The sequence below is a fragment of the Phoca vitulina genome, unplaced genomic scaffold, assembly GCF_004348235.1.
Source record: "Phoca vitulina isolate PV1807 unplaced genomic scaffold, GSC_HSeal_1.0 scaffold4, whole genome shotgun sequence".
Taxonomy (NCBI): Eukaryota; Metazoa; Chordata; class Mammalia; order Carnivora; family Phocidae; genus Phoca; species Phoca vitulina.
In genome coordinates this window covers 25,238,063-25,252,646 of record NW_022589707.1, presented here as the reverse complement: position 1 = coordinate 25,252,646, position 14,584 = coordinate 25,238,063, and the positions used below count along the sequence as shown (strand labels likewise).

Sequence of the window (14,584 nt, the reverse complement as noted above, 5' to 3'; positions counted from 1 at the left end):
CAAAGATGTTTAGGTTATTCATACTTTCCTCTTTTCTTTATTGCTCTAGAAAGTATTTATATTCTCTGGAACATTTAGAAAAAACTTGGATCCCTATGGACAGTGGAATGATCAAGAAATATGGAAAGTTGCAGATGAGGTAAGGATGCCTACTGAAATAATTTTGAAAGAAGTAGCTCATATGCGCACAGGAATGGTTGTCATAGCTGAGATAGTTTTACACACTTACCTTTATGCCTGTACGTACGTGTATAACTTTAGAGAACACTAACACACCTGGAGCCCCCAGTACTTTGGACTAGGCCTCCCTCTTCCTCCGTGGTGAGTCTCCCAACTCTCAGGCCCCAGAGAGTAGCACTGTGTTAGCCTTCTTCCCTTCCAGAGTACATCAGTGAGACACAAGCTGGGAGAGACCCAGGCACCTTACAGGGCACCAGGATTATTTGTGATTCTAAAGATCGTCTCTCCACACCTTCTCATCCACCCACTGTCTGGTTCTGAAGCATTCCCAGCACTAGGAGAGGCCTTGGCATAACATGATATACTTCTCTAGGAAGCATGAGTTTAGAAATGACGATCCTTCTAGCACACCTGCAAATGGCCGCAGTCTTCTCTGGAAGTCACCAGGAGTCACTTGCTTTCAGGGGATGTGGCTATGAGCCTTTCGAGGCAAAAAGTCGCATGACCTAGTTGTGGTGTGCACCATCCCTTGAGGTCAGTAGGGCCATATTAGAAATATATGGATTAAAATGGAATCAAAATTCTTAAGTAATACCCTGTATTTACCCAATAGGTGACTGTAGTTGAAGGCATCATATGGAAGAATTTAGAGCGCAGGGAGTGAAATTCTTGGTTTCCTTAACAGAATACCCTGGCTGTAAACCAATTGTTTTTGGACATAGAGGCATTATAAGAAAGAAAAAGGGAACATAAACTGTTCTATTTCATTAAATTTGAGGCTTACATCCAAAGCCCTGGTTGATGGCAGACTATAATTACGGGACCTAAGAACATTGAGATTCAAAGGTCTTCTTAGAGAACAACTTTATTTCACTATTTCCCATAGTTTTGGTCTTTATTGTAGCCCAATTCTGTTTATCCCAAACGTTCTTCCCTTTTGTGCCTCCCTTCAGACTGGATCTTGCCAGGAGCTTTGACGGGCTCGTGAGTGTTAAACACTTACCCACTGAGTGCCCAACCTTAATATGCCCCTCATAAAATACACTTAGATTAACTATTTTTATTATCAAAGTTTCCTTATTACCCAACAAACAGGGGTTTTAAAGAAAACATTAACTAAATTGCAAGTGGTGCATTTGAAGATCTTTGATGTGACTGCAGAGAATGAGCTATAGGAACACAATGTGGTGGGACAGAAACTGGGGAAGGAGATATTAGACTTTATAAAATCTGCAACTATTGCCAAGTCGCAATAAAATTTACAGGAATCAGGATCATAAAAATAATCTAAAATTTTAGAAGGCATGGTTAAAATTTTAAATATTGACATAATGCATAAATTTTACCTGTCTAGATTTTCATTTGATCAACTCATATTTAGCTCTTTTTTGCTGATTTTAAAAAATACTTTGCTATTCATAAACCAAAATGATGCTGTCCTTACATTCATGTCATGTGTTTTGAGTAGTAATGAAAACTTTCTGTTGAGGAGGCCCAAATATAGCATACAAATAAGCAACAGTCCAGAAGAGCAGAGAAGCAGAAAATCATTGGTTTAAAAGTTACAAGTCCTGGGCTTTTGTCCACGTGGTTGTTCGTATAATTTATCCAAACAGGAACACTTTGGGATGTGTCAGTTTCTAAACTGCACAGGATACTGGGACGAAAGGCATAAACCAGTACTGTCTGGGGCAAACCAGGACACGTGGCATCTCATCTAGTCCTCTCTGTGACCTTGGTATGACTTGTGTCAATACAGGGAAATGAACTGAGTAACAACAGGTTAGCCAAACACCTGAATCTTATCTCAACAGCGCCTCCTTCTTAATTACGCTTTCCATCAAATGAAAATCAGAAGTACACATGATGACAACACCAGGCCAAGAAACACTTTATTCGTCCCTTGCATTTGGCCCCATACACCAGTGTGAAACCTTATTCTTGCTGATCTGGACTAGATTTTGTGAAGCCATGAGGATTGTGCCTAGTTCCTACTTCTAAGACTCAGAAACAAAGCCAACATAAATAGCTTCCTTTCCCTTTGTGCCCTAGGCCATACCTTCATCTTGGCATGCTGAGCCTCATCATTCTGTGGATGAATTTAAAGCAAGTCCAAAGGAGGGGAAGCGGGTTTCTATTTGAGACCTTGGACCGAGATGGTCTAATTTTCCCATCTCCAAATGACTCAGAGCCAGATAGCTTCTCCCCAGGAGCACTGACTTTATCATCTGTGTAGACCAAAGAGAATTTCAAGAGACTGAATCCCAAGAGGAGAAAAAAAATAGACCCCCTAACATTGTGGCTCAATAAATTGGTAGGGTTGTTGTAACTTTTCAGACTTACACATATAATGGGCAAGCACAGTGCCTGGCAAATAATAGGTATCAAGTGACTGTTAGCTATTCTGATCCTATTTCCATCTGATCTTCACCTAGCCATCTCTTAAATGTTGGTGTTTGCCCTTATAATAAGTCCTATTTTACTTCTTCTTCCTGGGAAATTTCACACCATCTCTTGGCTCTAACTAATACCACGATGCTGTGACTCCCAAATCTGCCTGTCAGCTCCCTACCTGACATCTCAGCATGGACGAGCACCTTGTTTCCACAGTCACTTTCTCTGCCCCAATGCACACAGCTGTCCTGTGTACCTAATTCCAGCAAATGGCATCAGCACCTTCTAGGTGCCCAAAGCCAAGACCTGAGACTTATTCTTGACTCCCGATTTCTTCACCCCTCTCCGCCTGTCAGGTCCTGTTAATGCCAGCTCCTGCACATATCTAGAATGTTTCCATCCCCATCTGACACCACTACCAACTCTCATGTGGATGTTTTAAATAGGCTCCTAGCTGGTTTCTCTCTCATTGGCTTCCTCCAGTTCAGTCTGCTCTTTGTAGCTCTGGTGATCTTTCTTAACCCTGTCTGATCACTTGGTTCTCCCCTTCCTAGGGTTCTTTGTCATCCTTTAAATGAAGTCCACCCTGCTTACAGTGGCTTCCAAGGTCCTTCATGGTTTGATCTTTGCTTGCCTCTCTAAACTCATGCTCCAGCCTCCCCCTGCTTACCGTGATCCAGTTCCTCTACAGCACCATGTGCTCTCTGACCCCCGGAGGCTTTTTCTCATGCTGTTCTCTGTACCTGGGAAACCCTGCCAGCCCTTCCTTCCCTGCTCCTCCTCATCAGTCAGGTCTCTTCTTATATATCTCTTCTTCCGGCAACCTGCCCTGATGCTCCAGTCCTAAGGAGGAGCCCCTCCTTGCTGTGCCCTGTACCCTCAGCCCTTCCGTGGCCTTCTTCACACGGGATAGACTCACCTCTTAACTTGTTCATGTTCCCCATCGGATTGTAAGTTCCTTGAGGGTAGGGATACTGTCCCATTTGCTGCAGTATTTCCCGTGCTTACAGTAGTGTTGGGATGTGGATGGTGGTCAGTAAATATTGGTTGGTTGAACGAACACATAAATGGCTTAATTCATTTTTTTTAAATGAATGATTTGATTCCTTTGTTGAAATGAATAAACAAGCGATTCGCGTATGCTATAGCATGGAGCTAAGCCCACGGCTGGCACGTGGCAGGTGCTGCCATTGGCAATGAGGACACTGAGCCTCGAGACGTCTCGGGCTTGCGGGTGCTTGAGCAGCTCCCTCCTTGGACTTCGGGTTCACCGGCTCTTACCACTGTCTTCGTTGTCTGTGCTCTAAGCAGCGCATCTCTTGGTTTTATTTTTTTTATTTTTATTTTTTTTTAAGATTTTATTTATTCATTTGAGACACAGAGATACAGAGAGAGAGAGAGAAAGCATGAGCAGGGAGAGAGGCAGAGGGAGAGGGAGAAGCAGGCTCCCTGCTGAGCATGGAGCCTGACGCGGGGCTCGATCCCAGGACCCTGGGATCATGACCTGAGCTGAAGGCAGACGCTTAACCATCTGAGCCACCCAGGCGCCCCAACATCTCTTGGTTTTAGAATGAAGGCTTTTTTGGCAGTTGTTGGCTTTTTTTGGTAACTTATAACATAGTTCTCTTCCTAACACATTGATAGTCAGGTAAGTTGTTTTAAAGAGCAAGCTAAATAGGAGACGCAATGGCCTCTTAAGCTGAAAATCTGCCCTGGAAAACCTGCCGAGCGACAAAAGGAGGGCCTAGAGGAGTTGAGAGTGTCTATTTTTATAACTGCCGGCTAATGGACTATTCCGTCCAACCATAATTCACTTCTGTTTTTTTTTCCCCATGTTTTCTTGTCACAAGAGCAAACTCTTGCTCCACAATACCATTCCAGAGTGTGGCAATAGCAGAGTCAACATTTTGAAGAAAATGTCTGGTCCCTTACAGACCGTAGTACCTTTTTTTAGTTTGATGTGTCACAAAACAGAATTTTTTCCTTGCAAATACAGGATTTATCAGCTCAACTGCATTAAGCTGGCAAATTCGTTTCTTGTAAAGTTTTTTATATCCACAAACTGTGGATGCTTGTATTTATTTTTCAGGCCAAGTTGGAATAAAACTAATTAGAAATGTTTGGATTCTAGTAAATTTTAATTTACCTTCGCTTGGACAGGGATAAGCTAAAATTTATATTTACTTTAAATCTACTGAAAAATAATTTGTGATATATGTCATTAACATTATATCAGGAATATATATGGATATATTAATGTGTATATTTTAACATACAAAGAATTCTGCTACTAAATTACTAAATTAGATTATCTCTATGGCAATCACCTTTTCAATTTTTTTTTCTCACAGCACTTTGAACAGTAATTTCTCACTTACTATTTTTCTCCTCACCTGGACCATGAATTTCTTCAAGGCAGGGCCTAGTGTGATTCATCTTTGAATCCCCAGGTCTGCCATAGTACCTAGAATTTAATAAACCCTCATTAAGAGCCTATTAAAGAATGCATGACTGAGCAGTCATTTACATTCAAATAATCTTTAGGCTAATTTAAGCCATTCTTACCAGCACATAAAGTTGGTTACACCTAGAGTTATGGTAATAACTTTGTATCTTTTCAAAAACAATTATTAGTCTGTCTTGCTTCCTATTTTCTCTCCAAAACCTACCACAATATCCAGTGGAAAATAGGTAATTGATAAATTTGTCAAATGTTCACTTACTTCAAAGCTTAAAGTTTTACTAATTCATGTTGATCTTTCTCTAGTAAATGTGATTAAAAATTTTTTTTTTTTTTACTATACTTGATAGTGAGTAAAACAGTGAGTTAGGAATGTTGCCAAATAGACCCTGGATTGGTCTGTCTCACTGTCATTTATTTTTTATAATTTTGTTCTCCAAATATTGACAGTGATAAGTATTTAGGTACTTAATTATTTACTTAAGAAATAGTTTCATTTGGGAAAACACACACATACACAATATAATACAGTGAGAGGGCTTGGGAAATGATGATATTATTGGTGCGGATCTCGAGTGTACATGCCACCACATTTCCACCGATATCTCAACCTGTTGTTAGAGGTATGATATAAATTAATAATGTTGCAGTACTTCCTGCTAATGTACCTTCCAAGGCAACTTCTGAAGGCAAAAATCTTAACAAATCTTGTCATACCAGGTAGTGTTTCAGGACCAGGCCCCTGCCCTTGGGATTTCCCAAGTTGTACTAGTAGTTAGGATGGATTAGATACTTACCATGTGCTCTCTGACCCCCGGAGGCTTTTTCTCATGCTGTTCTCTGTACCTGCACTGTGTGGCAACCTCTTTCCAGAAATTATCTCACTTAATCTGTGGTACAGTCCTTTGAAGTCCATACTATTATTTTCCGCATTTTTTTCAAGTAAGATAAACGAGACTTAGACCCGATACCACCTGCAAATGAGTGGAGCAGTGCAGATGCGAAGCCACTTCTGTTGGACTCCAGAACCCCAATCTTTAACCAGTACTTTTTAATTGAAGTATAATTGACATATAACACTGTATTAGTTTCAAGTGTACAACATAATGATTTGATAATTGTATACAATGTGAAACGATCACTGCGATAAGCCTTGTTAACATCCATCTAATCTGTACTTTTCCTGATAGTTAATTTGACTTAAAATTAAAAAAAAAAAAAAAAAGAGGGCATGTATTGAATGGGGCACTGGGTGTTATACACAAACAATGAATCATGGAACACTACATCAAAAACTAATGATGTAATGTATGGTGATTAACATAACCTAATAAAATAAAATAAAATAAAAATCCTTATCAGTGTTAAGGAACTTCTAATTTTATACTTCTATTTTTAAGGGATTTTAAAGAGTCTTAAAGATGAGAACAAGGAAGCACACAGATGGGACGTGGCCTGTCTTAGATGGCACTCTATATTGGCAGAACAAAATCAGCACTTGTTCACTTATCAGTTGTCATTCTTAAGTTTGGATTCATTTTTGCATTCATCAAAACCATGTTTGGGTTTTTTTTTTTTTGGCCAGCATTCCAGGGGCTCAGTACATACTTGTTGAACAAATGAATGACTGTCAAAGCTGACAGCGCTCCCAGTATTGGCACAAGGGACATAGAGCTAAAAAGCATATGTTTTTACCCTCAGAAAGCAGTCTTACAGGGGAAACTTACACAGATCCTACCATGGCTATGTGCCTGGCTGCCCTAGAGGATGATCAGGGGTATTCAGAAGGGTACGTCACGGTGTGTAGGGAACTATAAGCTGTTTGGTGCTGCTGGAAGCAAGGGTGGAGGGGACTCGATTCTGGATGCCTTTTATGTCTCGTGAGAGAGCTCGGTTTTTATTCTGTCAGGAAGAGATTTTAAACAGAGAAATGAAATGGTCAAATATGTATTTTAGAAGGATCCCTGTGGTGTTTGTGTGGTCAATTGACAGATCGACCACTTGGGATTTACAGTGTGAAGCTTAAGGGATAATGATAGCCGCCGCGATGGGGCTAGCCAGGAGAAGAATTTAAGAAATATTTGGAATATGGCCGGAGCTAGAGATAAAGATTTGAAAAAGCATTAGCTTATTAGTGGTCATCGATACCCTAAGAATGAATGAGTTCTCAGAAGGAGAGTTTGGAGAGTTAGGGGTGAGGAAGACCAATATTCAAGGGACAGGAAGAGGGAGAGGTGCCCATACATGATAATAAGTGGTCATAGAGTATGGCTTCTCATAAGCCAAGGAATAGATGTTCAAGAAGGAAAAAATGTTCTCTGTTGTGAGGCGGTAGAGACAACAGATGCGCGCTAATTTTTTTGAGATTTCTACAAAGGGGGAAGATATGGAATAATAGCTAAAGGAGAACCCAGAGGTAAGTGATGGCAGAGACTGTCGCAGGTTCACAGGCTGAGACCAAGAAAAAGCAAAAAGATGAAGATGGAAAGAAAGAACACAGGTCCTCTGACTCCTACCCAGTGTCTTTATTCACATTCTCAGATCCTTGGATCTGAAAGTAGTTTTACATTTGAGTCTTCCAGGATACATCAGAGTAAACCCCCTTGTCTAATTAATATGTTTACATTCCCTACCATCTCAGAAACTCTTCAAAATTAATGAATTCTCACAAAGTGAGATTGCTTTAATGAGAGCCCAGTCAAGAAAAGAAGTATCACCACAATACCTTTCATGGACACACAGTATTTGCTGAGCAAACATGGTGATATGGGCCATCTGTGAATTCATCACTGAACTCAGGAGTCTTTCCTAAAGCCATTATCCCAATCTGCCTGTATTACAATTAGTATTATATCTTCCTTCTCAGTACTAAATCCCAGGTTCTCCGAGAGTAGGGACAATCATCCATGTATCTTGTTGGCCCTCAAACACTCAGGAATATTTGGCAAAAAAGAAGTATTAATGTACACTTACCTGAATAAGTGATAAGAGCCAAGGCTTAAATCATTTTTGTCTTATTTTGAAGGGATTTGTTTCTATATCTTGTTCACATTTTCATCTTACTATTTCCTACCTAGCTTAAAACAATAAGCCATTGGCCCTAACACAACTCTCATATTCCATCTCAAGATCTAAGCACCTTTAAATCTCCTAGTTATATACCACTATTTTAACTTTTCTTTTACTTCATCGTTTCATCAATTTCTTTTAAAAAAAGGTTTTCATGAATTGAGGAAGCTCCCCAATTGATTATTTTCTGTTACCTTTCATGCTGTATTATGACCGAGTAGGGAATGGAAGGTAGAATAAAAGAATCTGTTGTAATATAGCAGATAACTGCATTATATACATATTATCTTTTCTAGCATATTCGATTGTAATTATTTGTGTATGTCTTTATAAATCCTGAGCCTTGCAGGGGCCATGTGCCATTTACCATTTCTTCGATCCCTATGTGGAACATCTGGCACAGAATAAACACTCACTGAAAATTTCCTGAATGAAGTACAGAGCTGAAACAAGTCATAGGCTTATCCTTTAGAGCTGCCAAGATTATATGTAGACTTTTGTTGAATCAAAACCAAATAGCAGGAGTGGTAGGTTGTTGATACGAGATCTAAACTTTCAACCTCTCAAGTGTCTTTAACCTTGTGGTATCTAAATTTCCTTTCTAAGCACAGTGTTTTCCCTCTTTCTTTTCTGCAGGTTGGACTCAGATCTGTGATAGAGCAGTTTCCTGGGAAGCTCGATTTTGTCCTGGTGGATGGCGGTTACGTCCTAAGCCACGGCCATAAGCAGTTGATGTGCTTGGCCAGATCTGTTCTCAGTAAGGCAAAGATCTTGCTGCTTGATGAACCCAGTGCTCATTTGGATCCAATGTGAGTTTCGGAATTCCTGCTACTTAATAACATGATGGGAGCAGAATCTTTGATGCCTACTTCATATTGACACAAATTCCCATTAGGTGGTCACGTCTGCAAGCGGAGGCCACCCCTCCCCCCCAGGATATGAAATGATTGCCCAATGGAAAAGTCACTGCTTGACATGAGCACAAGTGCTTATTTCCTGGTATAAGAGCCCTGCGTTCTCTTCTGAGTGTAATTTTCGAATTTCTTACAAACTCATCCCCTTGTCAACACATGAGGAAATATTTAGTTACATAGGCATAATCTGATTCTTATGATTTTCCTTTCTATGTCGTTTATATGATAAGAAATTTTTATAGCACAAAAGAACCACTCGTGACTCCACATGATAATAAAATGTACTCACTTGTGAAATTTTCTTCAAAATATCTGTCCTGTTTATTTATGAAAACTTAGAATCTTCCCCATGGTTGAAAAGCCGATTGTGGCCGACTCTATATCAACACTATGTCCATAAAAGTATTTAAAAAAAGGTAAGTAATTTAAAGAACTAAATCGATAGGACAATAGGTATGTCATCAAAGGTAAAGGCAGATTATTGACATTCTGTGTTGTTACATGTGGTATTTTCTTTCTTTTCTAGAACATACCAAATCATTCGAAGAACCCTAAAACAAGCATTTGCAGATTGCACAGTAATACTCTCTGAACACAGGATAGAAGCTCTGTTGGAATGTCAGCGATTTTTGGTGAGCTTATAATTTGCTTAAGATCTCATTTCTCCTTTACTTCTTGTTAACCATATCTTATATGGGAGTTCCTGCAAATCACAACACAACAATGTACAAGTTCTTCCTTAAAATAAGTGTCACACAGCTGTCCAGCTTTACTCAAAAGAGCTGCACTAATTTGAGCTCTGAGGTGAGGTTGGAATCCAGTAAATCTAAAATAGCAGCATATTTTAAGTTACAGTAATAAATTGAAACATCTGTACATTTGAATTCTTTATTTGGGGATCAAGTCATAATAAAGTCTAAGTCCTGATGCTTTTTAATCACTAAGTCTCCCTTGGATGGGGTCCAGGACAGGCCTGCATTGTCTTGCAACCCAATGTGTGGTTTTAATGCAATAGTTTGAAAGACTCATTTTATTCTTCTAGTCGTTGTTTGGAGCTCGGGTAAGTGCCTCTCCCATCCACCTTCTTACTGTGCTTTCAAAAGTGTCACAGATTCTTTCAAGTGATGTTTACAAATTCCCTCGGGTTTAATCACAAGGAAGTTCTGAGGGTGATGTAGCACGTCATTTCTATTAAGGTTTTTGAGGCTCCTGGAGGTAAATGCTTTTCTTACCGAAGGATTGTTATTACCAATAAGCTTCGAGAGACAAATTAGGGGGCCAGCCCACAGCCTCTTGCCCTGCTGTGGCCAGGTTCAGGAGATTGGGTAAAGCCCTTCTATCGTCTGGCCTCGGGTTCGCTCCACTTGAACATGTGAGGGAGGCATATTAAACTCAGGCACATCCTCACCCATTTGGAATTGTTAAGCTTCAAGCCCCCTGTTGAAGAGGCTCAACTCTTTTACCATGCTGTGGATTTATTCATTTTTAAGGTTGTATATGGGGATGTATCAAAGATCATTCTGGCTTACCAAGCAATGTTAGTTCCTTTAAAGTTCTCTGAAGAAGCACATTGCTCAGTCCTATGCCAATTAAAAAACAAACAAACAAAACTCGAGTTGCTAAGTAGAAAGTTATAGCTACTTTCACAAATGGAGAAGCTCCATAAAGCAAGAGGACTCCCCATTGAAATGAGATACCTCACTGTTCACGGTGCCAGCCTGTGGACGCCTGTTTTCTTTTTGGCTTTTTTTCTTCCTCTGAGCCTCTGCCACTTTCTGTCCTGGCTCTGGTCCTCCCTGCCTTCTGTCCGAGACCTCACTAACGGCCACTTCCCTAGGTCATAGAGGAGAACAAGGTGTGGCAGTACGATTCCATCCAGAAGCTGCTGAGCGAGAAGAGCATCTTGCGGCAGGCCATCAGCCCCTCGGACCGGCTGAGGGTCTTCCCGCACCGGAACTCAAGCCGGCACAAGTCTCGGTCCAAAATCGCCGCTCTGAAGGAGGAGACGGAAGAAGAGGTGCAAGAAACAAGGCTTTAGAGAGCAGTACAAATATTGGCACGGGATGGTTGCTTGTGAAACTGGAGGAGAACACGGTTTCTGCTTCAGAGAACAAGGATGAGTAATGTTTATTTTTAAAAGGAAAAATTTTGATAAGAGGAATTAAGGACGCTCAGATCGGGTCTGGATAAGTGGCTTCCTGGCAGTGGTCAAATTGTGTGAAAGGTACTTCAGATCCTTGAAGATTTACCGCTTGTGTTTGCAAGCCAGATCTTCCTGAAAACTTTTTCCTCTTGGTGGCACTTGGAAAGGTGGCCATCCATGTCAGCCAGCGTAATTTTTCAACTTACTGTTTAGTGAGACTTGCTAATTTGTAGTATTGGAGGAGAACTGTAATCATACTACTTAGAGATATGATCAAGTAAAGATAATTGGAAACTTTAGTGATTTATATAAGTTTATATCCCTTTTTCTCTACTCTCCCCAAGATATTTAAAAACACAACTCTGTCATCTCTTCTGTATTCAGACTGTTCTGTTTCAAAGCACAATTAGGATACTGCAAGAGTCACAAGTCAGCTCATCCAAATATATACCGCATAACATCTGGGTATCGGGAGAGAGAACTTCCTGATCGGGGAAATCCGTGTTGATACCACTCACTGCTTTACCAGAAATCCAAATAATTCAGACAGTTAGAATACATCCCTTACCCAGAAAGAGGGCTGTTACAGCCCCATGTGGGGGACAGGATAATTCCCTCGATGCAGAAGTTGACATGACTTTCCCCAGCTTCCAGAAAGTAACAGGCTCCTAAGACCTTTGAACGGAAGGATGGCTAGAAAAAAATGCTTTAACGTGAATTGGCACAGGAAATACTTCTTGCCCCCAGAAGCTCTGGGAAGAGAGTATGTAAGCAGATAGGCTGTGGGCGCTGATGGTAGATGTACATGAAATCCAAAGATGGAGGTATATAGAGGGTAAGGTTGTGTAGTTTCAGGCTTGCTGTAGGCATTTCCTACTGTGTAGACTGGGTGGGACAGATAATGGGAGACACAGGGAAGAGTCAATCAATTCGTTTTATATACTTCTTTTTTTTTAAGTTGGTGATGCAAAGAAAACTTTCTCTAGGAAATATTTATTTTAATATTTCAAACTCATAAATGGCTGTATTTTAAGATGATTATATTATGAATTATATTTGTATTAAAAGAATTTTATATTTGAAATGTTGGCTTTTTATGGCACTAACTATTTTTATGATATGTTAAGACTGAAGGAAAAAAATTGGGGGGCTATTGACCAGAGGTTATGAATTACCTTGATGGTGTAGAGAGAAGCATCGGGGCTCACAAAGATTTGCACATCTGTATGATTCCTGCCAGCACACAGGCTCCCTCTTAGAAAACGGTACCACAGAATCTGACCGCTCCTCTCAAGGACACATGCCTTCCCAACTCCAAACTAACTGTTAAGATTGCATTCTATTTATTACTGTAAGAAAATATCATGTGCCAATAAAATCCATATATTTGTGTGAAACTTAGCTGTCTTCAGATGTGTTCATTAATCATGTCTCATTGATCTCTTACTTGAGTCTCTAAGGATCATGGACACAAAACATGAATCATTTCATTAAATCCAGCTTCTTGAGAATCCCACATGAATTAAGATGCTCTTATAAAATGATTTCTTTTTAAAAACTGTAAAATATACATAACCTAAAATTTACCATTTTTGACTGTACCGTTCAGTGGCCTTACATACATTCCCATTGTGGTACAGTCACCAGCATCGTCCCTCCACAGAACTTTTTCCAAAACTGAAACTCTGAAGCCCTTCGACAAAAACTTCCTATTCTTCCCTCCTCCCAGGCCCAGGCAATCTTGCTCCACTCCACCTTTTGTCTCTATGAATGTGACAACTCTAAGTACCTCGTGTGAGTGGAATCATAGAGTATTTGTTCTTTTGCAACTGGCTTATTTCACTTATGTCTTCACAGTTCATCATCTTGCAGCATACGTCAGAGCTTCCTTACTTCCTAAAGCTGAATATTCCATTGTATGGATATACCACATTGTGTTTATTCATTTGTCAACTTAGGATACTTCCACCTTTTGATTATGTTGAATAACGCTTTTATGAACAGAGATATACAAATATCTTTTTGTGTTCCCCACTTTCACGACTTAGGACACTTTTGAGGTTATTTTTGTTTGAAAGTTGAGGCTAATAGAACAAAAAGGATGTATATTCTGCAAGGGTCCATTTATTTATTTGAAACTGGTAGCTTTCTGATAGCTCTTGATGAGCAAATCTCATCAAGGGAAATAGTATTTCTAAAAGCTGAGTGGTTTTTCTTTGTTTAAATCGGTGCGTTTAGTTGATGAGGCTTCTTTGGTCCCCCTTTCTTCCTTGCAGAGTTTCTTCATGTAAGATGCAGGGGCCAGGGTGTGGTAGATAGAAAGTAGACCCCTACTAAGTCTTCCAGCCCTGTCTTTCCTTATTTGGAGAGGTTTGTTTTCACACATGACCCCAAGAGGGCAGTCTCAGAGCATGCTCTATTCTAATTCTAATTTTTTTAAAAATTAATATACCTTATATTATAGGGCAGTTTTTAGTTCACAGCAAAATTGAGCAGAAGGTACAGAGTTCCAATAAACTCCTTGCACCCCCATATACACAGCCTTCCCCACTATCAACATTCCACACCAGAGTGGTACGTTTTTTACAATAAGCATATCACTATCACCCAAACTCCATGGTTTACGTTAAGTTTCACTTTTGGTGAACCTTATTCATCTGTTCCTTCTCCCTACTCCCAGGTAACAACTGACCTTTTTACTGTTTCCGTAGTTTTGCCTTTTCTAGAATGCCACATAGTTGGAATCATAGAGTATGTGGTCTTTTCAGATTGGTGGCTCTTACTTAGTAATAGGCATTTAAATTTCATTTTTAAGACATGGAGCCATGCCTTTTCATGGCTTGATATCTCATTTCATTTCAGTGCAGAGTAATATTCCATTATCTGGTTGTATCTACTGAAGGACATCCTGGTTGCCCCCAAGTTTTGGCAATTATGAATGAAGCTGCTATAAACATCCTTGTGCAGGTTTTTGGGTAAATACCAGGGATCTTATGGTAAGAGTATATTTAGTTCTATAAGAAACCATCAAAATATCTTAGAGAGTGGCTGTCCTATTTTGCATTTCCACCAGCAGTGAAGGAGAGTTCCTGTTTCTCTGCAACCTCCCAGCCACTTTCCATTGTCAGTGTTTGGGAATTTGACCATTCTAGTGTAGACGTGTAGTGGTATCTCATTGTTGCTTTAATTTGCATTTCTCTGATGACACATGCTATTGAATGTCTTTCCATATGCAAATTTTCTATTTGTCTATCTTCTTTGGTGGGGTGTCTGTTCAGGTCTTCTGTGCATCTTCTAGTTGGGTTGTTTGTTTTCTTATTGGTGAGTTTGAAGAGTTCTTTGTATATTTTGGATAATAGTCCTTTTTCGGATATGTCTTTTGCAAATATTTTCTCCTAGTCTGTAGCTTGTCTTTTTATTCTC

General features: G+C 39.9%; 1 protein-coding gene across 1 annotated transcript in view; it reads left to right on the top strand.

Annotated features, from left to right (window-relative positions):
* The window catches only part of CFTR (CF transmembrane conductance regulator), a 164,831-nt gene extending 152,277 nt beyond the window's left edge, over nt 1-12,554 (top strand). The window contains exons 24-27 of the mRNA XM_032401186.1: nt 50-139; nt 8,741-8,913; nt 9,545-9,650; nt 10,856-12,554. Of these exons, the coding sequence (XP_032257077.1) occupies nt 50-139; nt 8,741-8,913; nt 9,545-9,650; nt 10,856-11,056 (570 nt within the window). The 3' untranslated portion in view covers nt 11,057-12,554. The remainder of the gene's footprint in view (nt 1-49; nt 140-8,740; nt 8,914-9,544; nt 9,651-10,855) is intronic.
* Nucleotides 12,555-14,584: the final 2,030 nt, after the last annotated feature.